Source organism: Phoca vitulina, unplaced genomic scaffold (genome assembly GCF_004348235.1).
Source record: "Phoca vitulina isolate PV1807 unplaced genomic scaffold, GSC_HSeal_1.0 scaffold23, whole genome shotgun sequence".
Classification (NCBI taxonomy): domain Eukaryota; kingdom Metazoa; phylum Chordata; class Mammalia; order Carnivora; family Phocidae; genus Phoca; species Phoca vitulina.
The window spans coordinates 2753120-2779349 of NW_022589726.1; the positions used below are offsets into that span (position 1 = coordinate 2753120).

Below are 26230 nucleotides of genomic sequence, written 5' to 3' on the forward strand. Positions count from 1 at the left end.
TATGGCTCCAGATTTAAAACTGTAGTCAATAAACTAGCAATGGGAAGAAGAAACAACTGCCCAACCAATAAGCAACCACGGATATTCTTTTAAGAAGAAAAGATTTAGGGGCTCCTGGGTGGCTCAGTCGATTAAGTGTCCGACTTCAGCTCAGGTCATGATCTCAGGGTCCTGGGATCGAGCCCCATGTTGGGCTCCACGCTCAGTGGGAGTCTGCTTGTCCTTCTCCCCCTTTCCTTCTGTCCCTCCCCCTGCTCATGCTCTCTGTCTCTCAAATAAATAAAAAATATCTTTTCAAAAATAAAAAATAAAAAGAAAGGATTTCACTTTTTATATCCAATGCTCTGTGATGAGGGGCTGGGGAAAGCTCTAGGAGAAAGAGAGATATAAGAAATTTAAGACTTGGGGCGCCTGGGTGGCTCAGTTGTTAAGCGTCTGCCTTCGGCTCAGGTCATGATCCCAGGGTCCAGGGATCGAGCCCCGCATCGGGCTCCCTGCTCGGCGGGAAGCCTGCTTCTCCCTCTCCCACTCCCCCTCCTTGTGTTCCCTCTCTCTCTGTGTCTCTGTCAAATAAATAAATAAAATCCTTAAAAAAAGAAATTTAAGACTTAGTTGCCCTTAGCTAAGGAAATCAACAAAAACATTTTTAAAAGGTATATGAGTCAAAGGACAAGTTGTGTATTTCTAGGTAATTGCAGAGCTCATCAAAAGGAGGGTTGGAATTCCTGAATGTTGTTACATTTCCACCTGCCAGGTTATCACAATAACTTAATTTGGAAAGATGAAATATTATGGATTTATATGTATATATTCTGGAAATATAATGGATTTTGGAAGTTGATCTCTTATGACAACATTATTCAAGACTTTCAAAGCAGCAAGACAGAACTTCTAATGATGTTTACATCAGCAATTCTATTAGAGCCTACTAAAGGGCTTAAAGAAAACCACTGTCTAATAACACAACTATACAAGTGTATCTACTGAATATTCAGAAGTATTTCCCAGGCTTTTGAGTGAGCCTTTCCCAAAGACCAGAATAAATTCAGAAATGATAACAGTTGAAGAATGGTTTGTGTGCTGAGATGTTGTGGTAACTATTTTCCATTGCTACTGAGAAGGACCAATATGGAAAGCTAAAGAAATAAAAATATCACTGCAAAGGCTGTATCAATCAAAAAAGGTTGATAAAATAAAAAAGTACAGAATATTCACAACAAAACTATATATATAATATATTCTTATTTTATACATATAACTCAAAGGGAATAAATGAGGGTTTGTAACCTAATCTTATAAATGGTGTTATATGATAGTATGAAATATCTTACTGCTTATTTATATATTAATGTAAAAAATGGCCCAATATACAAAATAATTTTAATGGAACCTTTATATCACAACCTTCATTCATATCCTAGCAACCAACTTGGTTCCAGAAAGGTGACATAAATGTATTTGTGATTCATTCTTTACCCGGGTAAAGTATCATGTTTTAAATGGTGATAAATCAAAGAAGACTAACAAACATGAACAAAAAGGACAATTTGTTTTTCCCAGAAGATAAGAAAACCATTTGAGAAATAACAAGTCTCAAGAAGCTAGCCTATTTTGCACTGCCTGATCCAGCTGGTGAGAATGAAAGACGGAACTGTGTGTGCACAGCTGGCCCAGCCTCATTCTCACTCTTATAAGGCTGCACATCCCCAGGACATTCATGATTTCTGTTCATCTGTATGGTAAGGCCTTTAATTCGTTAGGGCAGTATTAGGAAGAGAAGATGGCCACAAACACAAGCCACATCATTCAATTTAAGTTAATCAGAGAAAAAAAGAGAATGTGGTCTGACTCTCTCTGTTGGTTCTGAATTGAAAAGAAGACAAGAAGGGTGATGCTGGCATAGACTGCCTGGCACCCCAGTGAGGCTGCAGAAACCACGGTTTTCTGAACTATTCTTCTTCCTTCTAGTCTCTGCAACAATCTCTGACCACAGGAACTGACTCTGGAAACATCATTTTGCTTAAGGTAACTGCTCTGGGGACAGGAAATGAGATTGCCATGGCTGACATCTAGTAGACTGAAAAACCAAGAATATTTGGGAATTTTCATTTCTTTGGAGTTCAAATTAATTGAGAATTCCATTTATTTAGATCATAACTAATGAAATAAGGAACAAGGATCTTTACTATCTCCCTAAGAATCTGATAGAGATGGCTTATACAAATATGGAATTTCTTTAATGTCAGTGACAGTTTATTTGGAGTATCCATATTCTACCACTTAGGCTCAACATATAATCTCTAGTGAGCTCTATAGTGCAATATAACTGGGTATAATTTATGATGGTAAAGAGAACAGGAAGTGTTTATTTTCACCTTAGGGTACAGAGGGGCCTTGGAGATAAAAAATCTGACGTATTATTCTTACATATTTCAGACCATCTAGGCGGCAAAGAGTAAATTAGCCCCCAGTATCAGAGAATAATACACAGCGGAGAAGTGGCTGGTATTAGCAGTAGTTTTTGAAGGACTCACTTTAGGCTATCTCTCCCTACCATACCTCCCCCTCTCCTCCCCCCAAGAATGGCCACATCCCTCGTTGACCATAAATTGAAAGATAAAGCCCAAAAGGAAGAGGGAAAAGAACAAAGTATAGGGAGGGAGGTCAGTACCTCTGTTAGGTTCTTCTCTTTGACCAGGTCATTAAAGGTTGTGATTAATCACTGATGCTCATATCACGTCCCATTTTATCCTCCCCTTAATTTCATTCTCTCTCAGAGCTTCAATTACTACTGACACACAAAAGACTTAAAAAATATCCTATTATATGCTGTGACAGTGCTACACATCTCTTATTTGGAGTACTTATTACAGCTAAAATGCTACCTTTATTTGTATAAATAATGTTTGTTTCTCCCACAATAGTACAAACTTCATGAAGGCAGGGCCCATATCTTTTCTGATTATTGCTTTTTCCAGCAAGTTAGCACAGAGTGTCTAGGACATAAGTGGTCCTCAAAAATAAACTTGTTGAATGAAAAATTAAAAAAAAAATATATATATATATGGAAGAACACCATTCCCATGCCTTCGTGTTTTCAAATGGAAAAGATGCACTTCTATTAAACTCTCCTTCACTAGGACGTATCTGATTACTGAGATCAGGAAAGAGTAAGGTGCATGCTTGGCATAAATAACCCCTTTCAGGCTCGCTCACTTGCTCGCTCTCTCTCTCTCTCGGATTTGCCTACCAACCCATAGAAGGGGCTTTCTTGTCTGCTTTCATTCACATCATAAATAGTCTGTCCTCAACAGGAAGACCTGTAGTTGTTCAAAAATTATAACTGGGTGACTTCAAAACTACTTTGGGGTGAATTATTATGATGCTGCACATCTAAGCCTCACTAATAATGATATTTTTACCATCATGATTCCTATATTTACTCCTTACTTTGTTACCTCTTCTGTATTTGTAAAGAGGTTTCATTTACAATCCTCATTAAAACATCACCAACACACATTCAAGGTACACATACTCTTATAAGCACCTAAGTGATTGTTGAGTCTATCCTTGAACCCATCTAAGACAGAAAACTCTCTAACCCCTGAGCTACAACCCTTTTCTTCTAATTGCTTTTTGGAGCCATACAAAACAAATCTATGATATATTTCTTATAACAACTCTTTCAAAATTATTTGTAGAACTAGTTAAGTACTATGCCATTTATTCATTCAACTGAAATTTATTGTACAAATATTACGTGCCAGGCATTGTGGCTAGGAACTTAAGTGCAAATGTAAACAAAATAGATGCAATCTCTGCTTTTGTGTGCATACATTCTAGAGTAGAATATTAAAAAAGTAAAGAGATAACATTATTCTATTAAGAGTTATGAAGGAAGCAAACAAGGGAAAGAGACAATGAAAAAGAATGGGGGTGGGAACCTACATTACTTGGGAGAGGGGACATCCAGAAAAGCCACTCTGAGGAAGCGACATTAAACTGAGACGTTAGGATCAGAAAGGGAGAAGAATATTCCAGGCAAAAGAAACAGCATACATATAGGACAGGACTCTAACTCAAGAGTTTGGGGCATTTCAGGAACTGAAAGAAAACTATATGGCTAGAATATAAAAGAGAATGTCATGAGACGAGGCTTAAGAGATAAAAAGAGTTAATAAGGCAATGCAGGACTTCAATGACCATAGTAAGTTTGGATTTTATTTAATGTTGCACCAAAACTCCTCTTCAAGTTAAATCCCTATACCCTTCTAATGCTTTTCATGATACCACTCTGATCCCTCTCATTACACTGGTCATCTTTTCTATGTAGTATAGTCTAGCACATTTAAAATGCAATGTTTAAGGGGCGCCTGGGTGGCTCAGTCGGTTAAGCGTCTGCCTTCGGCTCAGGTCATGATCCCAGGGTCCTGGGATCGAGTCCCGCATCGGGCTCCCTGCTCAGCGGGAAGCCTGCTTCTCCCCCTCCCACTCTCCCTGCTTGTGTTCCCTCTCTCGCTGTCTCTCTGTCAAATAAATAAATAAAATCTTTAAAAAAAAAAAAAAAAAAAATGCAATGTTTAACACCAACCCTAGTTCTCCAAAGTAAAGACCAGTAAAGGGCAGAGAGGAACTACCACTTCATCCTAAATACTATGCTTTAATCAGTGGTCTCAAATTGAATGAACTCTTTTCTGACAGTTACTTCACAACACTGACAGATACAGAACTTGCTATGATACTAAAACCCCCAAGCCTTTAACACCTGCTATTCAACAGCCAAAACTTTTGCTCTAATCATGCCCCTCCCGAAGTCTTCTTAAACTCCCTACCCACACCCCCGGGAGGTAACCTATTCAAAGCTTCCCACTTCAAGATCCAAGACCCACATACTGCCAACGAGGCCTGACTTTCTTATGGATACTGATACTGATTTATGCCCTAGTGCCAGCCAGAGATGGTCAACATGGTAGGAAGGAGAATTTCGTATCAGAAAACACAGCCAAAATTTTCCAACTTTTGGATCACTACTAGATTTATATAATCTAAATTCAGATATTATGTTACTCTACTATAAAGTGACATTATTAACAAGGTTAACACTCATCCCTACAGTTCCCCAAGCTAAAAATCTCAACTTCTCCCTTCTTCTCACCTCCACATACCCACTCAATCACAAAATCAAACCCTAAATATTTTTCTCCAATACTCTCTCTTTCCTGTCACTCTCCTAATTCATGCCACTATAATCTCATCTACATGAATGGAACAAACAGCTAAAATGATTTACAAGATCCTCATGCTCTGGCATTTACTCAGCGCTCTGGCCTCATCTTTAAATTTGGTACCCTCTGTCCCCCAGTATGCAGACCTGTGATATTCAACTACTCTGTTCTGTGATTACATCATGTTTTACATCCTTCCATCTAAAACATCTCTCCCTCAAATATGTCCTTCTCTTTCATGCTAATGTTCACTCATTTGTCAAGTTTAACACACATACTACTTCCTCCAGAAAGTCTTCCCTGAACCCTAACCAACCCCTAGTCTGAATGAGGGACCCTTCTTCCCTTCCTGGGATCTCTCAAAGCACCTTGTACTTCATTTTAGTTCTTGAGTTTTTATTGCCATTTACTGGTTGGCATCCTTCACAAGACCATAAACTCTCAGATACCCAGGAATAGCCTGTTGTGTTCACTACTTAACTATCAAGCAACTAGCACAGTGCTCAGAACTTTGATACCCAAAATATATTTGTAGGGAGTGAAAGCAAGTAAGAGTATGTGTGTTCAAATGCACATAGGTGAATAAATATAAGACACCAGATTTTTGGAACGTGAGAAAGCCCTGTCTTCCACACCTATAATAATTTTATAAAGGCCTTAGATTTGCTGGATTTAAATATGCAACAGTACAAATAAAATTCTATCTTTAACAGACAATATGTAATAAAAGGTTAATTACATAAATATATAATCCATAGGTTATTGATGTATCATCATTCATTTAAATGTGTATAAAAAATATCAGACCACTCTTTTCTTTAGAACAGTAATAAGGTGATAAGTTGCAGATCCAAAGTACTAAAATGGCAAAATTTTATTCAATCATTCCTCCAAAGCAGTCAATATCCCAGAAAGAACAAAGTTGCTTGTGCCCTCATCTGCACACAGGTCACTGATGCCCAATGACAAGTAAAAATTGTTTGCCTTGGGACCAATACAATAATCCAGTTTCAATAAGTAGAAAATAATTTGATACTTACTCACACAATACCACATATTTTTCAAGAGAGTCAATCAGTAGTTTGCTATCTCCTTGATGAAAGTGCAGAGCAGGGAGAACGACGTCATCCTTTAGACAGAATACCAAATACGACCAGCCCATACCCTCTCTGTTTTGCTTGATTGATTTCAGGTCTGTCAAACTGAACAGGAATGACCATTTGCTTTTCCCATTTCTATGACTTGGAGCATCTTAAAAACAAGAAAGTGGGGCAAAATATTTTTGTTCACCTTTTTAAAAGGTACTGATAGCGCTCTTCATGACTGCCTAACAGATACTTGTTGAACCTAGGGAATGACTATAGCATTCATATTACTATGGTTTCTACCTGTATTAGAAATGGCAACATACATTTTCTTAAAAGAATAGTTTTGAAAATAATCATCTTATTGCATAAAGAGGGAAAAAATATTATCCCTATTTCAAATAAAAGCTTGCCCAAAAATGACTATGGCTTTGGAAGCAGGCAGGCTGGATTCAAATTACAGCATCACCATCTTACTAACTGAATGATCTAGGGCAAATAACTGAATCTCTCTGAGCCGTGGTTTCTTCATCTGTAAAAATGGAGATAATTATACTTACCTCCCAATGTTATTCTAAGAATTAAAAGAGCTAATACTTGTCACCTAACTAGTATAGTGCCAATTATATAGCAAATACTCAAAAAATGTTAATCTTTTCCACTGCCCACTCCCCACCCCCGCCAAATATGAATGACATGATGCTCTTGGAGAGTCATTAAAAATAAAACAAAAAACCTTTACTTCCTCACTTCCTTTTGCAATTATTTTTACTAGACTACACTGAGTGAAGGTAAATAACACTGGTATAAAAAAATAACATTGGAGTAAATATACCAACAGACATTTTATTTACAAAAACCCAAAGAACAGTGAGGAGTTGCGGATGAAAATATAACTTAAGTTGTGAGTGCTTCAAAGACAATGAATACAGTGCTTGCTTGAGCAACACATACACAAAATTGGAACAATACAGAGATTAGCCTGGCTCCTGTGCAAGGGTGACACGCGCATTCGTGAAGAGGTCTGTGTTTTTTTAAAAACAGAATGAATACATTCAATCTTCCTACTAAATCCATCTACTAAATACTAAAGTAAGACCTCAGTTCAACCCAAACTATAGTAACATAAAATAAAGTATTTTCTGAGGTTGTGGGCTATTTATGGAAGCTTAAAAATCCTAGGCTTGTGAACAATATCATACCTGATAACAAGCAGCATAAAAAATATATGAATAAAAATGTAAAGAACAAAGGGAAAAATATTACTTTCCCACTACTACTTATAATTTCTATCCAAAAATGCCATTTTGACCTGTTTTAACTTGGACATAAGCATGTCATGTCTCTGAAATTTTAAAAATCCATTTCTCTAATGTTATTTCCCAAGAAGTGTTGCACTATCCTGTTATTCAAGATCTTAGTTCCATTCCACGCTATCAACTCCACAAACTAAACTGCATAGAAGATATGTGCTTATAGAACTTGACCAAAGAGTAGATCAGTGTTGACCTGCATATATGTCACCCTCCTATATAGTCAAGAACACCATAGCTCCATCAGCTCCAACAAGATCTCCTAAATTGACACAAAGAAATCTACAGCTTACAGAACCTCTACCTACCAGGAATACAGGCACCATCACTATTTCATGGACACTTAAGTATCATTTGAAAGAAGTCCAGAAAGGCTAAAAAGTAATTTATCTCTACAATGACCTGCCTAGGTTCCACACCAGTTCAGATGGTGAACTCATATCTAAGGCTGATACTAGATTAAGCGCCATGTGCCAACTTGACTACCATACATCATATTTCACTAGAATTTATATCATAGAGCTCATAACACCACTAAAAGCTAATATCAAAATGAAAACAATTCTAGAATTTCAGTGTCTTCCTGAATCATTTACATGTTAATGTATTTAGGACTACTAGATTATTTGCAAAGACCAAAAATATTTTCAAAGCAACAAAAAACTAGATATAGACAATTTTTAAAATTAAATTCTTAAATTACATAGAAAGACTTAATCTAAATTAATGCATGAAAATCATATGGAGAATATAAATACATGCAAGCTATATGAATTTTCAGGAGTTTGTGCATATTCAAAAGTAAAATTTTTACACAGATTTTCCCATGTTAATGGAAGAAACACATCACATATGGAATAGAAAATGCCTTACACATTTCCTCACTTGAAGCTCTGATAAACAATGAAAGAAACATTACAAGTCAATTCTGGAAGCCCCTTTACTTGAATATAGTAAGCTTCATGAGAAAAAGAACTTTATTTTGTTCATGATTATATCCCCAATGCCTAGAAGGGTAAATAACACATAGTAGGTACTCAAAGATGCATTGAATAAATAAATAACCTAGTACCAAGTCAACATAAAAGACCTGCAATTTAATCTACTACCAATAGCTAACCAGAAATAGAAAGGGTTACACAAAGGAAACCTAATGAATCCAAGAGTTAACTCAGAATTTCCTTTTCTCTCTTAAAGAAAGGTAAATAAAACTAACTAGTTCTGGGATGCCTGGGTGGCTCAGTTGGTTGAGCAGATATCTGCCTTTGGCTCAGGTCATAATCCCAAGGTCCTGGGATCAAGCCCCACATCAGGCTCCCTGCTTAGCAGGAAGTCTGCTTCTCCCTCTCATTCTCTCTCTGTGCCCACACGCTCTCTCACTCTCTCTCTCAAATAAATTAATAAAAATCTTAAAAAAAAAACAACACATTAGTTTTGATGAATGATGTTACCAAATACACGTAAGAAGTATCCCCAACACAATGACATGGGAAAACTAACCATAATAGCATAAGTGTAAAACTAAAACAGCTCAGTAAGTCTATGTGTCTTGAATAGAATTAACACTGAGGACATGACACTTTATTTGGATGGGTGTACAGAACATGATGAGAGTTTGTTGTTCTGGTAAGAAACATTTTCAAAACATTTGATCTGCTATATAAAAACAAAGACTTCATAATAGAAACTCTTAAAAAGTATAAGGAAAGTTAAGTCTTTGATAGTTAATTTTTTAAGTTTTGTCCCAATTTCCTTTGTCGAACAAAAAAGTAAAAAGTAGGGGCGCCTGGGTGGCTCAGTCATTAAGCGTCTGCCTTCGGCTCAGGTCATGATCCCAGGGTCCTGGGATCGAGCCCCCCACCAGGCTCCCTGCTCAGCGGAAAGCCTGCTTCTCCCTCTCCCACTGCCCCCCGGCTTGTGTTCCCTCTCTCACTCTCGCTCTGTCAAAGAAAAAAAAAAAAAAAAAAAAGTAAAAGGTATAAAATGTGAAAACTATAAAATGAATAAAATTAGAAAAAAATACTTTTTAAACATATAAAAATGTTTCATAATGGCATAAATTTGAGTTTTGAAACATCAAGCTTAGAAAGTGTCCCCTTTAGGAAGAATTTTTGATGAAATATAATTGGATGAGACAGTCTGGGAGAAGAAGGGATGGGATGGGGTGGAATAGAATGCACCTACACTTGGGCGCCTGGGTGACTCAGTTGGTTAAGCGACTGCCTTTGGCTCAGGTCATGATCCTGGAGTCCCAGGATTGAGTCCCGCATCGGGCTCCCTGCTCAGCGGAGGGTCTGCTTCTCCCTCTGACCCTCTTCCCTCTCATGCCCTCTGTCTCTCATTCTCTCTCTCAAATAAATAAATAAAATCTTAAAAAAAAAAAAAAAAAGAATGCACTACACTTCATAACTCCTGTTCCATCAAATATGTGCACGTGTATGCATACTGGGCCATACTATGTTCAGTATTGTTTTCTACTGCTATACACATTCATAAAATTTTTTAAATACAGAGAAAAAAAGAAAATGTCTCCTTAACTTTCAATAATTGCTAAATAAAGGCTCTTTATAAGTCACAGTTCATGGCCAAGTCATATAAGCAGTATTTACATCTGTGGTTTTTTGCTAAACTACACAGCTACACACAGGTTCTCAGTTCTGTACATTAAAATCAACAGGACAGCATTTAAAAAATACAAATGCCCAGTTTCCATCCCCAGAGTCTGATTTAATTCATTGGGATGAAACACAGGCATTAGTATTTTTTAAAAAGCCTAACCTAACCAGGTTATTTCAATGTGCAGCCAAAGTTGAAAACCACTAATCTAAAAAGACGTTTATTGTCAGATTATGTTCTCATACACTTAATGCTTCTTTCTTTTATGAAATTCTGAAAACTCATTCCTTTGTTCTTTCCTATAGCCTGTCATTTTCATTTTCAAGGATTCAATGATACTAAGCAACAACAATCAAAAAAAAGCACAATTCACATAACTTAATCCTGAAGATCTAATCTAGAGCAGTTAAAAACCACTTCACATGCCAAATATATTAAAACCCAGTGGTCTTACCTTAATACTTTGTATTATTCTGGTAAGAACCTTCCCTTTCAATAGAAAAAGAATGCCAAAAAGGAAAAACAAACAAACAAAAAACAACACACCAGCATGAGCTGATTTTAATTCACCAAAAGCTTATGAATTACTATTAACTTCTTAACTGCCACTGTTTCCAAGAAATGATACAGTACAAAATGTAACTACTGTATATGAGAATGATTCCGCAGGCCAAATATGAAAATCAGATTCACTGGGTAACAACGCTATATAAATGTAGCATTACATATTCCAGCCAATTGTGGCCAGCTTTTCTGAATCTGGGAAATGTGGATAAATCATAAACTCAGACTAAAATGAGTAAGACATTCAATGTCTTTTTAGTTATAAAACACAAATTAATCAATAAGGAAAAAACATTTTAACTCTGTACAAGTATTTACTATTTTTAAAAGAATCACAAATCATATTTGGTGTAGTATATGTGTTCTATCAGGCTGTTAGCTTGGCTCTTTTTTGTTATCTACATGTAGATAATCATCACACAGAAACACAGATTTAAATATATACATGTAGTATATAAAGAACAGTCACTGAACATATATTGTAATGAGCTGTGAAGATCTCAGTAAGCACTGAAATTAGAACAGTATGGTTTAGTGGTATACTCCATCTCCCCCTGGTGCTTTAGGACGAAACAACATGTTGTTTTTTGTTTTTTTTTAATGCTAGAAAAATGTGCATGAGAGACATCTGAAGCAATTTTTTAAAGTGTTTCTATTTTCTGCCATGAATAACTACAAAACAGAACACGTATTTTTAAAACCTTGTTTTTTTATAAAGTCACAACCAACAACACAAAAAGAGAGATGAAGAGGGAATATAACTAAAATAGGAGTTCTATGTATTAAAGCACCAAATCATCCCTGCGACAGAGAAACACTAAAGAATTTCTTTGCACTTTTATTTTTATTATATTGTAGCAAATCAGTTTAAGATTTCAAAAGATTTAATTCATACCTCCATTGGTATGTGGCTTCTTTTTAGACAGATCTGTATTGACCATGTCCCACTCTGCTTCATAATTGTTCAGATGTTCCGATCCCCGATGACCTCTTTCCTTTGGGGCCTGCGTCCACTCTACAACTGAACTGGAGTCCTAAAAAAAGTATAACATATGAAATATTTAGGGACTAAAATTAGAATTTAATTTCAATTAACAATATATTCTCAACTTCTACATAAATTAAGTTTGGAGATTGTGACAGACATCACTGGTGGGAAAACCAACCACTATTTCCTATCCTTTTCTTTCTTGCCTATCTTTACCTGCCACCCACCCCATCCCCGCCCCCACTTCTCCACCCACCCCCCCATACCCCCCTCCACAAAAGAAAGAAAAAAAGAAAAGCCTGCCCAGATTCCCTTGCAGTTAGGGTTGTCAATGAAATAAAAGCAGAGGTCAACTGCAGGGCTCTTGGAAATGCTTTTGCTTTCCTAATAAAAAAGCCTCATCCCTTTTCCCCTTTCTCCTGCTTTGAATGTAGCTATGACGCCTAAAAATATGGCAGCCATGTTATGACTGTAAGAGAAAAAACAGGAGAATCACTCCAAACCTGTAGATTTGTAGTTATTTGAGGAAAATAACCAATGGTGGCTATTTTATTTAAGCCACCACTGGTTGCATATTTCTCAGTCAAAATTAGCTAAGAGCTACAAATAACATATCTACATGTATAATTCTAAAGAACTTAATATTTTAAAAGAGAATAAAACCAAATGTCTAAAATTCAATATTAATAATTTAAATCAAAATATTTAATTCCTATACTATAAAAAGTAGCACACCTAAGTTAAAGATAAGCAAGACTGAGTGAAAGCGTTTTCAAAATACATGGCAGACAAAAGAAAAACATCCAGAATACAAAAACAACACCTACCAAATTATTTAGAAACTGGCAAATATCAAAACAGAAAAACAAGCAAATGGTATGCACAAGCAAGTCAAAGAAGAAATATGAAGCAACAAACACATAGGAAGATGTCCAACTTCAGAAACAATCAAAGAAAAGTAAGTTAAGGGGCACCTGGGTGGCTTAGTTGGTTGTGTCTGACTCTCGGTTTCGGCTCAGATCAGGATCTCAGGATCCTTAGATGGAGCCCCACATTGGGCTCACACTCAGCGTGGAGTCTGCTCAAGATTCTCTCTCTCCTTCTCCCTCTCCTTCCTCCTCTGCCAACCCCCCTGCACATGCATGCTCTCTTTCTCTCAAATAAAATCTTCAAAAAAAAAAAAAAAAAAAAAAGGAGGCATGCCTGTGTGGCTCAGTTGGTTAAGCATCTGCCTTCGGCTCAGGTGGTGATCCCAGAGCCCTGGGATCCCGAGCCCCGCGACAGGCTCTCTGCTTCTCCTTTTCCCTCTGCCCCTTTCCCCACTCATTCTCTCTCTCAAATAAATAAAATCAAAAAAAAAAAAAAAAAGAAGAAGAAGAAAAGCAAGTTAAGATGAATTTCAATTTTTTGACCCATTCAAGTAAAAAATAAAATACGAAAGACAGTGTAAAGACCTAGTATCTCACACTGCTGATGACAGTGCTAATTACTACCGACTCCAAAAGGTCAATATAGCCATTATTTATTAAAATTCAAACTATGGGGGCGCCTGGGTGGCTCAGTCGGTTAAGCATCTGCCTTCAGCTCAGGTCATGATCCCGGGGTCCTGGGATCAAGCCTGCGTCGGGCTCCCTGCTCAGCGGGAAGCCTGCTTCTCCCTCTGCCTGCCACTCCCCCTGCTTGTGCTATCTCTCTCCCTCTCTCTCTGTCAAATAAATAAATAAAATCTTAAAAAAAAAAAATTCAAGCTATACATGTGTGTCATTACAATAACTCTCTTTATATCATCCACTCTAGAGAAATACTTACACATGTACACAAAGAAGCATATGTAAGAATTTTCATTGCAACACTGTAAAAATGAAAAACTGAAAATATCTTAATACCCATCAGTGAAGGAATGAATAAACAAACTAGGGGGTAGCCAAGGAAATACTAAGCCATAGTCTAAAAACTGATATATTTTAATATTTATTTACTCTTAAATAATAGTAAATTAAACAAAGAAGCTGCAAAACAATGTTCGCAGTATAACTACAGGCAGCATATGCAATTAGAAACAGAAAAAAACTAGGTCTAGATAGATCGATAATAAAATATGAACAGATTAAAGTCTGGAAAGATACACACTAAACAGGGACAGATGACAAGATTCTAGTCAAGCAAGACTTCAATTTCTATTGTTTCTATTATTTGAGTATTTTTATAATAATGTATTCATATATTGCTACTGTAATTCTTTTTAAAAAGGGAAAAAGGAAAATTTGTAGGAACAGAAAGATATTATAAAGGCACAAGAAAAATTAAGAAATAGAAACAGACTGAAAAATAGAGAGGAAAACTGAAGGAATGAAATCAACGAGGAGAGCTAAACAGCATCTATAGAGCCCCACCAGCACAAAAGCTTGGAACTGGTTGATCAAGTACTTCTGGAAATTAGGATAGAGGTCAAGCTAAGAAGAAGAGTACTAACAAAAGTCCAGAAGGCTGGAGGGTTATTCATTAGAGAAAATAAAACAGATTATTTCTGGATTAGGAGAAACCAAGCACACTGAGCACAGGGATAACACACTGAAAACAAGAATTAATTAAAAGTTCATCTACAGGGGCGCCTGGGTGGCTCAGTCGGTTAAGCATCTGCCTTTGGTCGGGTCATGATCTCAGGGTCCTGGGACTGAGTCCCGCATCAGGCTCCTTGCTCAGCGGGGAGCCTGCTTCTCCCTCTGTCTGCAGCTCCCCCTGCTTGTGCTCTCTGACAAATAAATACATAAAATCTTTTAAAAATAAATAGATGATAGAAAGATAGATAGACAGATATTTTGAGAAGAAATGCAGAGAACTGAGCCTGAGTTTCAGGGTGAATTAGAGATAAAACAGAAATCTCTACCTTCCACAGTGAGTCAACACACGATACAAATGGCAAATACATAGTTATCATATAACCCAACAATCCCACTCTTAGGTTTTTAAGAGAAAAATATATATCCACACAGAAACTTGTGTATGAATGTTCATGTCAGCATTATTTATATTAACCTAAAAAATGAAAACAACACAAATATCCATCAACTAATGAATAAACAAAATGTGGTACAGTAGTTCCCCCACCCCTGACCCCATATCCACGGTTTCTCTCTTTCACAGTGTGTTACCCGAAGTCTGTTACCTGCAGTCAACAATGGTCCATCCAGAAACAGATGATCCACCTTCTGACAGTACGTACATACAGTTAGTAGCCTAACACTACTTCACAATGCCTACGTCATTCACCTGCCTAATTTATAAATTAAACTTTATCATAGGTATGTATAGGAAAAAACATAATATGTATAGGGTTCAATAGTTATCTGTGGTTTCAGGCATCCATTGGGGGTCTTAGAATGTATCCCCCATGCATAAGGGGAGACTACTGTATTTCCATAAATGCAATGTTGTTCAGCAGGCAGGCAAGAAGAAAGGCAAGAAAGCAAGCAAGAGAGAGAGAGAAAGAGAAAGAAAGAGAAAGAAAGAAAAGAAAAAGGAGAAAGAAAAAGAAAAAGAACAAATGAACTGAGAGGTGTTATAACATGGATAAACCCTAAAAACAACAGGCTAAGAGAAAGAAGCCAGTCATGAAAGATCACATATTGTATGATTCCATTTAGATGAAATGTCCACAATAGGCAAATTCTCAGAGATAAAAAGTGGTTGCAAGAGGCTGAAGTTAAGTGGGAATGAGGGGTGTACTACTAAAAGGCAAAGTTTCTCTTTTAGGAGTAATGAAAATGTTCTAAAATTAGATATTGGTGATGGTTACACAGCTCAATATACTAACACCACTGAATTTATACACTTTATTTAAAGGAGTAAATTTTATGGCATATGAATTATAGCTCAAAGAAGTTGTTTTAAAAATGGCATTCCTTACACTGGAATGAATAAATGAATAAATGAATGATGAATGAACAACAAAAACAAAAAAATAAAAATGGCATTCCTTTAGCCACACCCTTTCTTTCTTAAGTACCTTTCCAGCATAGAGAATACTAGAAGAATCTAAAGCATCATCCAATGGTCTCCAGTCCACTATTACTTCAGCATCCTAGAGAAAGAAATTATGGACTATATTTACTAGTCAGCAATATCTTACATTCTTAGTTACCTATTTTTAATTCCCTGAACGCAAAATGAAAATTTTAAACCCTTAAATATTAGCATTTTAAATATGCAATATCACAAGTAAACCACTATTTGACAATAAATGTTACGTACATTTTTAAATTCTGCTTATTTTTCATGACAAAAATTTGTAATACTGAAACTTTTACATAAGTTTTTAATATTCCATGCCATTTTACGGGCTTATCTAAAGTATTATTTTCCTGGGGTGCCTGGCTGGCTCAGTTAGTGGAGTATGGGACTCTTGATATCAGGCTTGTAAGTTCGAGGCCCATACTGAGTGTAGAGATTACATATTTTTCAATATCATTTTCATGTTAAATTTATAACCACTGTTCAATTACATAATTTCACCTTACACATGAAATTCAAACTTACTGATAATGCCCCGAAGATAAACCACTGCCATAAACAATTATTAAATAAAATCACTTACTAAAAACATACCTTTTCTAACACACGTAATATTCCTGAAATCAAGCTGTCTTGGTCATTGGTCTTTCCACAAGATGAGTGAATATAGACCCCTTCCTGTTCATATATAATCTGGAACAACAAAAAAAGAATCACACCATTATTATTCAGTAAGATTTCAACATTTGTTAAAAAAAATTATGTATTTTCATATAATGCCTGAACCACATTTCTGACTATTTCATATATAAACGTATTATTTTAAAAATACCACTCAGGCTTAAGAGCACTTCAAATTAAGATAAACTGGAAGGTAGTCTGCTGTATGGAAGTTTGCTGGTTTAGTGATAATCACAATCTTGATCTTCTCCATAAACAAAGATGTCACAGTAATTGCTAATGTGTCTCAAGTGAATTCCACTTAAAATACATTTTTAACAAACGTTAAGCAAAATATTGGATTCAAACTGAAAAAGGCCATGAAAACATTCAAGAATAAGAGCAGATGAAATACAATAAGGAATCAATGCTTTCTAACTATTCCTAGAACAGTACATGTTTTACTGTAAGATCATTTCAGTGTGTTTTTGTAGCACAGTGGCATAGAAATTCAGGGAATAACATGGGAATTTTAAGGAGTAATGATGAGGACTTCTAGGAACGATTAAAGTAGTTCATGCACACAAATATTTACTGAGTGCTTCTACATGTAAAAGCATGCAAAAGACTATAGTTATATAGATATGATTAAGACATGGTCCTGAACAATATCCTGTGGGAATATAAGGGAGACTGAAGCTAATTCCTGAGTAAACTGAACCATGTAAAGTTAAGTCTTATCTTCTATTAGCAGAATATTATAAATTTAAGATTCCATTCCTGGGACCCATTTCCCAAACAATTACATTTTTTTTTCATTATGAAAATAAGAGAAATAAAATAATCACTTTGAGACCTAAGTACTTTTCACATACAGAAGTTTGGAATAGAGTGTAAGTTTCTATTTATGTAGACCTCTTTTTTTTTTTTTTAACTCCAGTATAATTAACATAGTTATATTAGTTTTAGGTGTACAACATAGTGATTCAACAATTCTATACACTACTCCGTGCTCATCATAAGTGTACTTTTTTTCTTTTTTAATTTAAATTCAATTAATTAACATATGATGTATTACTTGTTTCAGGGGTACAGGTCTGTGATTCATCAGTCTTATATAATACCCAGTGCTCATTACAACACATACCCTCTCTTAACCGTCTTCCCCTGTTTCACCCATCCCCCACCACCGGCTCTCTGGTACCCACCAGTTTGTTCTCTATATTTAAGAGCCTTGTTTTTTGTCTCTTTTTCTTTGTTCATTTGTTTTGTTTCTTAAATTCCACATATAAGTGAAATCATATGGTGTCTTTCTCTAACTGGCTTATTTCACTTAGCATTACACCCTCTAGATCCATCCATGTTGTTGCAAATGCCAAAACTTCATCTTTTTATAGCTGAGTAATATTGCATTGTGTGGGAGGGTGTATATCACATCTTTTTTTTTTTTTAGATTTTTTTATTTATTTGACAGAGAGAGATAGAGAGAGAGCACAAGCAGGGGGAGCAGCAGAGGGAGAGGGAGAAGCAGGCTCTCCGCTGAGCAGGGAGCCCAACGCATGGCTCGATCCCAGGACCCTAGGATCATGACCTGAGCCGAAGGCAGACACTTAACTGCTGGGCCACCCTGGTGCCCCCACAACTTCTTTACCCATTCATCTATCAATGGATACTTGGGATGCTTCCATATTTTGGCTATTGTAAATAATGCTGCTATAAACATAGGGATGCATGTATCCCTTTGAATTAGTGTTTTCATATTCTTTGGGTAAATACCCAGTAGTGGAATTACTGAATCTTATGGTAATTCTATCAATGTTTTGAGGAATCTCCATACTGTTTTCTACAGTGGCTGCACCAGTTTGCACTCCCACCTACAGTGCACAAGGGATCCTTTTTCTCCATATCCTCGCCAACACTTGGTGTTTCTTGTGTTGTTGATTTTAGCCATTCTGACAGGCGTGAGATAGTATCTCATCGTGATTTTGATTTGCATTTCCCTGATACATGATGATGAGCATCTTTTCATGTGTCTCCTGGCCATCTGTATGTCTTCTTTGGAGAAATGTCTATTTGTGTCTTCTGCCCATTTAATTGGATTATTTGGTTTCTTTGGTGTTGAGCTGCATAAGTTCTTTATATATTTTGGATACTAAGCCTTTATCAGATATGTCATTTGCAAATATCTTCTCCCATTCCATAGGCTGCCTTTAAGTTTTACTGATTGTTTCCTTTGCTGTGCAGAAGCTTTTTATCTTGAGGTAGTCCCAACAGTTTATTTTTGCTTTTGTTTTCCTTGCCTGAGGAAACATATCTAGAAAAATGTTTTTACAAATGATGTCTAAGAAATTACTACTATGCTTTCTTCTAGGATTTATATGGTTTCAGGTCTCATATTTAGATCTTTAAACCATTTTGGTTTTATTTTTGTGTAGATTATAAGAAAATGTGTCCAGTTTCATTCTTTTACATGTAGCTGTTAAGTTTTCCCAACACCACCTGTTGAAGACACTGCCTTTTTCCCAATGCATATTCTTGCCTCCTCTGGTGAAGCTTAATTGACATGGGTTTATTTCTGGGCTTTCTGTTCTGTTCCACCCATCTGTGTGTCTATTTTTGTGCTAGTAGTACCATACTGTTTTGATTACAACAGCTTTGCAGTACATCTTGAAATCTGAGACTGTGATATCTCCAATTTTGTTCTCTTTCAAGACTGCTTTGGCTATTCGGGGTCTTTTGCGATACCATACAAATTTTAGGATTATTTATTTTAGTTCTATGAAAAATGCTGTTGGTATTTTGATAGGAATTGCATTAAATCTGTAGACTGCTTTGAGTAGTATGGACATTTTATATTTACCATCTCACTATTCAGAATACCATGGGGACCAGCATGCAAGACAAGCACCTTCACAACCCATCACCATCACACCCTAATTATGAATGTAAATGGGTATGCATCTTCCTGTTTTTAACTAACATTTATGGAATACTTATGCACCAGGAACTCCACATGTTATAGCTTAATCCCCCTAACCCTAGACCACAGGCTCTATAACTGTATCCTACTACATCATTAGAATGGAAAGCCCATTTGTGTTAATGAAAAAACTGAAAAAGATATTAAATAACTTGCCTAAGATCGTTGATGCAAATAGTAAGGGATGGTTAAGGAGCAGTGTGGAGATTAAAATCCAGGCAGTCTGAACCCAGAGAACTGTGCTCTTAGCTACTATGTTATAAAGTACATTACTTTTACTGTTATTCCTGTGTTACGTTCGTCACTTGTGATATGAAGTTATATGTCAGGAAAAGAGTCCTTCTAGTAATCAAGATCACCAGAGAAATTCTGATCTCAAAAACCCAAGATGGCCTTCACTGAAATAGTCGTTAAGCACCAGACCAGCATTAAGCAGAAGGCAAAGACTGGGGACAGCATGAGTTGGGGAGCAGTAGAAGACAATTCTATATTGTTTGCATAAAGATAAGAACTTTTAAAGTACACAGATTTATTCACACATGTGCATAAAGATATGCTTAAAACTATTCATAGCACTATTATTTATAACATCAGGTAGGGTGAGGGAGGGAGAAAAAAAGGAAAGGGAAGTTATGAATCTAGATACCCACACAGGGGAAATGATCAAATATCTCCTGGGATAGTCATTCTATGGGGAATACTATTCAGGAATTAAGAAAGGATATGATAGATTAAATGAACAAACAAACATGGAAAAAACTGCCAATTATATATAGTATGATGACATTTATGTATTTTTAAAAGCTTCTCTAAATTGCTGTAAAATACCCAGAACAAGTTCTGGAAGGACACACTTTAAGCTGTTAACAGAGATTACTTGTGAAAGAGAATGGGATATGGAAAGGCTGAAAGAAAACTGTAACAGTCTATGTTAATGCCTCTAACATACTTGAATATTTCAAAGCTAAAATACAGTTACACATTGCTTAGTAATAAAAAATAATTTTAATAAGTAAAAAAGGAAATTGCAGAAGTATAAACTATAACCTTTCCAGACTTCAATTTATCAATTTTCAAAACAAGAGGTTAAACTAGATAATTATATGTGGGGCCACAATATGAAGTTAAGGGAAAGAAATCCGTTAAAATCTCAAGCTTTAGTGAGAAATAGATCAGAGAGACATGTCTGGAAACTACATGTTAGCATACTTTCACCTAAGTCTCAGCTAAAACAATAATCAAGAGCTTCATAGTTCTCCCGTCGCCTGGGTGGCTCTGTTGGTTAGGCCTCCGATTCTTGGTTTTAGCTCAGATTATGATCTCATGGATCAAGGGATCAAGCCCCACATCAGGCTCCCTGCTCAGTAGGGAGTCTGCTTGAAATTCTCTCCCTCTGCCCCCCCGCCCAAAAAGAGCTTCATAGTTCTCATAGTAGAAAAAAGGACACTCATTTTGCCCAGAAAAGTTTGGTATCATTAACAATGCAATCTAAAATTCTGTGATACTATTAACACTAAACAGACTCTGGAACCTTAATAAAGTAAGTGAATCCTAAAGAACCAAATAAAATACTTTACCTAACTGAAGCACCTAAGAAGAGTTCCTTACTCTTTCTTTCCCATGCATATATTGGTCAAGTGTTGCCTATTCTCGTTTTCATTTAAGAAAAAGTTGAGTTTCCTAAGTAATTTCACTGAGAAAATATTTAAAAAGCATTAAAGTACCAGGCACCTTACAAAAAAATCCAAGCTGCACTCATTCTGGGTTCTGTCCTTAACTCTTTAGCACTTTCTGAGGAACAAATTACACGTCCAAAAATCCACAACTCCAAACCCAGACTTGTACTATCTTTAGAAAGCAGTCATGTTCAGCTTTCTAATTTGAAGGGTGTGATGTTAATCAATACAAATTATTAATCCTGCCAGAAATAGAATGAAATTAATAAACTTACCTTCCTGAGCTCCTAAACCTTATGAAGTCTTATGAGACTTACAGGGACCAAACAAACTAGTTACATCAATACATAATTTACTTCAAATAGTAAACAACTAAATGATAAGTTTTAACTATTTATTGTTTTCAAAGCACTCCGATCTTATTTAATCCTCAGAGCCAAATTGAATGTCTCAGAAATAGACTTTATTTCCATCTCCATCTTACAGAAGAATAAACTGAGACACAAAGCGGTTCAGAGACTTTACTCAAGACCACATGCATACCAAAGAAAGGAGTGGATTTCAGATTTCCCAATACCTTCATCCATTAAATTTCAACCGTTATTGCCTCAAGAAACTACCAGAAAAATTTCACATGGCTTCCCTAGAGGAAAGCAGTTTCTGAAATTGCTTAGATGTACAAAATAATGCTGCTTAGGACTAAAAACAATTTTTAAATGTCTTTCATTTATAAATCAATGCAGCAGCTAACTACTTAATAATCTGGCCGTTAAACAAAAATCTTTGGTTTTCACCCCTCTGTAATTCTAAATATTATACACAAAAAGCTAGTACTCTCTTTTATATCATCTTGGTTTGAATCATTCATTTTAATATAGTCCTTCACTCTATTTTTGCGGGAATGATTTTACTTATTTTTTTATTTACAGCATATGTCCATCACTCAAGCTTCTGAGTACATGTGCCTAATAAAATACAACTCTACAGGTATCAACTACCTTCAATAGCTCAAAACACAAAAACAGAAGTCCAACTAAAATTCTGATCTTACACAATATAAAAATGGTATTTCTTCTTCATTAGACTCTATAAGTGAATTGATTCCTGAGGAGTATCTTTCTGCCATAGGACATTTTGCTTCCTATCTTCATCAATAGTAGTAATTAGAATTTGAAAAGCTATCTCCAAGCTTGTTTGATATGAAAAATTATTTCGCTACAGGGAATAATTATGATATCAGGAATTTCATCTGAGGCAATACATTTAGTAAAACAGGTTTCCAATTTCTTTACTCTGGTTTTGTTCATAATCTCTAATGCAAAATAAAAAGAAAAGTTAAAATGCTATTATCAGCATGTAATACTCTATTATGCATTACTTTACACAGCATTTGTATGTTATCACATTTGATCCTCATAACACAATTAGATATGTGTTATCATTCCCACTTTGTAACTGAGAAAAAATGCAAGGGAAGTTAAGTGATTTGATCAAGGTTCTTCCACTAGTCTGGGGTTGAGATCCAGAAATCTGTTCTGACATGTTTTATTTGTCCAAAGGGTACAAAATGACAAGCCAATCAACATAAGGTGCAGTATATAAAGACACTAGCAAAATTATTCCAGTATACTATAGCTCATATTCCAATCTGAAGAACTCAGCAATTACCAATGCTGTGAACATAAGTAGGTCCTCTGTGCTACAGGAAGCAAAGAAAGGACACCAGCAATGCCTCTCTTTCTACTACCTGAGATTTGAGACAAGATGAAGAGTTCATACGCATAATAGAAAAAAAATGTAAGTCAGAAAGAAAAACAAGAAAAAATCATACTCCAATGAGGTAAAGGGCAAATAAAACTGATGTCAGGAAGTTCGCAAATGGTATATTTGCTGCTGAAGCAAGCACAGGAAGCTGGGAATGTAGAGCTAGGAGAAGAAAAAGACTGAGACAAAAGTCTGCACTACTAGAGATGACAGCACGTTTGAGACTCCTTGAGTTATCCACACCAAGCACCCCAAATAGGAACACAATGTACAGGCAGTAAAGACATCCCATGATTGCTACCCTAAGGACAAAGGCACTGACTGAATGTAAAAATATAACAGCCTAATCATTTCTCTAGCACACATATCTGAGATACTGTAAAAAGTCTATGTCAGATTCTCCAAGCCTAATAACTCACAAATTTATGATATTCTACAACAGAACAAATTATATGGCAAAAACACATCTGTGATACATCTCTAATGAAGATACAAATGGTGCTTTCACTTCATCTTCCAGTTTATTTGGCAGGGAAAATAAAGCATGAAAACTGTACACAACAGGATATACAGTTGTCAAAATCAGGATTTGGGTGGTTTGGGGTAGTTTTGGGTTTTGGTTTTTGAACCATGATTCCTGTATGGTCCAATTTCTCGAAATCAAGAAATACCGTGTTTGGGTGGTTTGGGGTAGTTTTGGGTTTGGGTTTTTGGACCATGATTCCTGTATGGTTCAATTTCTTGAAATCAAGAAATACCGTGTTAAAATGAAACAGGAGAATAAACAAACTACCTAAGGAAAAATAAATATCACATACCATAAAAGACAAAAGGCGCAAGACTGAGGAAAAAAAAGAACTGAAAGAAGTATCCAGTAATACTAAGTAGAGAACATAAAAGAAGAATTGAAATACAAACAAAAAAAGACAGGACAGCAGTGTTTAAAAAATGCTAGTACCAATAACGAAATGCAAGAAAGTAAGTACTACAAAAGTTAGGGCAGTGGTTACTTGGGGGAAAAGGGTACATGGAAGATCTTCTGGAGTGGCTGTAAAGCTCTATTTCTTGACTGAAGTGGTGGTTACAAGGATGTCTGCCTTATGAAGTTATAGACGTACCATTTCTCTGTAAATAAGTTTTGTTTTACAACCAAAATGCTAAAAATCACTGGTAATAAAAGCAAAATGTGCAGTTTTACAAACAATTTAAACCAAATCTCATAGCTAGTGGAGGAATACTGTCAGATGGAAATCATGACATGAATTCAACAATGAAAGGACATACACTGAGGAAACTAAACAGAAGGATACATCAAGCAGATTTGAGGGAATAGCACCACCTATCACTACACATACCAGCAAAATAAAAGGAAGGAAAGGAGGGGAAAGAATGTTATCTTTACAGAGATTGTACACAGACTACCAATGAAATAGGGAAAAAAGATACTTTAATATCAATTACAAACTGGCATAAACCCACTCTTATAGAGGTGATGATGACCTTCAGCTACCCATATATCTACTGACATTCTCTAAATACTTAGCACCTGATAAAATTCTTGAATGTCTTGTTGACAACATCACCTCTCGGAAAACACAGAGCAAAAGAAAACCAATACAGATAACAAGAATGAAATGGTTATTACAAAAACTCTGGAAGAGGGGCACCTGGGTGGCTCAGTCAGTCAAGCGTCTGCCTTCGGCTCGGTTCATGATCTCAGGGTCCTGGGATAGAGCCCCATATCAGGCTCCCTGCTCAGAAAGGAGTCTGCTTCTCCCTCTTCCTCTGCCCCTCTCCACTGCTCATGTGTGCGCTCGACCTCTCTCGCTCTCTCTCTCTCAAATAAGTCTTTAAAAACAAAACAAAAACAAACAAACAAAAAAACCTCTGGAAGAAAAAGATCATCTCAGAGTTCCTAACAACCAAGGAAACAAACTTGGAACACAGTCAAATACTCAGCCTGAGCCTGAGAAAAAAAAGATACATAGCAGAAATAGGTATTAATCCCACCAAAAACAGAGGGGAAAAAACCCTATAATATACATGCAGCCAAGATAGAGCGAAAGAGACTGGATTTACCCTCTCACCAGAAAACAAAAACAAAAACAAAAAAGCAAGCAAGCCAACCAAACCTTTGAAACAGTTTGGTTTTTTTTGTTTTGTTTTTTTTATCAGGTAATGAAAGACAGTGACTGCTCAAAGGAAACAAATGAGGTGAGCCATACAACTGCGGGAGCTTACTGTCTTGAGAGAGTTTCTAGCTGGCAAAGGGAGAGAAAACCCAGACAATACCTAGTAGTCTCCTGGAGTTGAGGACACAGAGCTGGGAATTGGGGGAGGCCAAGACAGAGTTCACAGGACAGAGTTCCAGGGAAGAGAGAAGGGCACAGAGAACTCAAAAGAGATCTGCAGAGGTCCCTCCCTGAGTAGCCAGCAGAGTACTGGTCAGTGCATGTGTATCAGTAATTTACATTAAATTAACTAAGGCTAGGGGGGAAAGTCACTTGAAATTATTAGAAGAAACAATATGCAAGCTCACACAGAACTATTCCCACCAGAGTGGGAAACTTCGTAATTCCCAGGGCACTGGATAAAGTACTCAGAACAGCCTAGCCTCAGCAGTGGGGAAAAATTAGTTCCATATTAAATGCCGTGCTGTACCCATCTAACAAAGTTTAAAAACAAGACCCAAAACTGTTGGTTTCCACATAACAGGATAATACATAAATATATAAATATCTACAACCAACAAGATAAAATTCACAAGACCTAACATCTAGTAAAAAAAATTTACCAGGCACACTAACAGGAAAATTTGATCCTAATGAGCAGGAAAATCAACCAATTAAATATGACCCCAAATGACACAAAAAATAGAATTAATAGAGAAGAATATTCAAGCATTATTATAACTGAATTGGATATAGTCAAGATTCTAGAAAAAGTCAGAAATCACTAAGAAGACATCAAAAATATAAAAAACACCCAGTGAACTTCTAGAGATGAAAACTTCAATGTAAGATGAAAAATACACTAAAAGGAATAATGGCAGATTAGACATCGCAGAAGAATAATGAACCTCAAGTTACAGCAATAGAAACTATATACACACAGGAAAAAAAGACTGAGAAAAGGTGAAGAGAGCATCAGTGAGCTGCAGGAAAACTTCAAGTGGTCTAATATACATATAATTGAAGTACTTGAAGATGATGAAGGGGAGAAACAGAAAAAGATCTCTTTTGAAAAAATAACTGCAGACATTTTTCCAAATTTGATGAAGACTAATAAACCCACAGATCTAAACACCCCAATGAACTCAAAATTGCAAGAATCACAAAGAGAACTATA

At 36.2% G+C, this 26230-nt stretch overlaps 1 protein-coding gene and 1 non-coding gene across 3 annotated transcripts in view; one reads left to right on the plus strand and one right to left on the minus strand.

Moving 5' to 3' along the window:
• The window catches only part of TBC1D15 (TBC1 domain family member 15), an 80777-nt gene that overhangs the window by 37991 nt on the left and 16556 nt on the right, over nucleotides 1–26230 (minus strand). For both annotated transcript variants that reach the window (XM_032420388.1, XM_032420387.1), the window contains exons 2-5: nucleotides 16397–16495; nucleotides 15798–15872; nucleotides 11699–11837; nucleotides 6266–6476 (exon numbers count right to left, since the gene is read on the minus strand). In XM_032420388.1, coding sequence (XP_032276279.1) covers nucleotides 6266–6476; nucleotides 11699–11837; nucleotides 15798–15872; nucleotides 16397–16495 — 524 coding nt within the window. The remainder of the gene's footprint in view (nucleotides 1–6265; nucleotides 6477–11698; nucleotides 11838–15797; nucleotides 15873–16396; nucleotides 16496–26230) is intronic.
• Nucleotides 7242–7344, plus strand: LOC116642680. Its single transcript, XR_004301369.1, has one exon. It is a non-coding gene; the product is annotated as a U6 spliceosomal RNA (small nuclear RNA).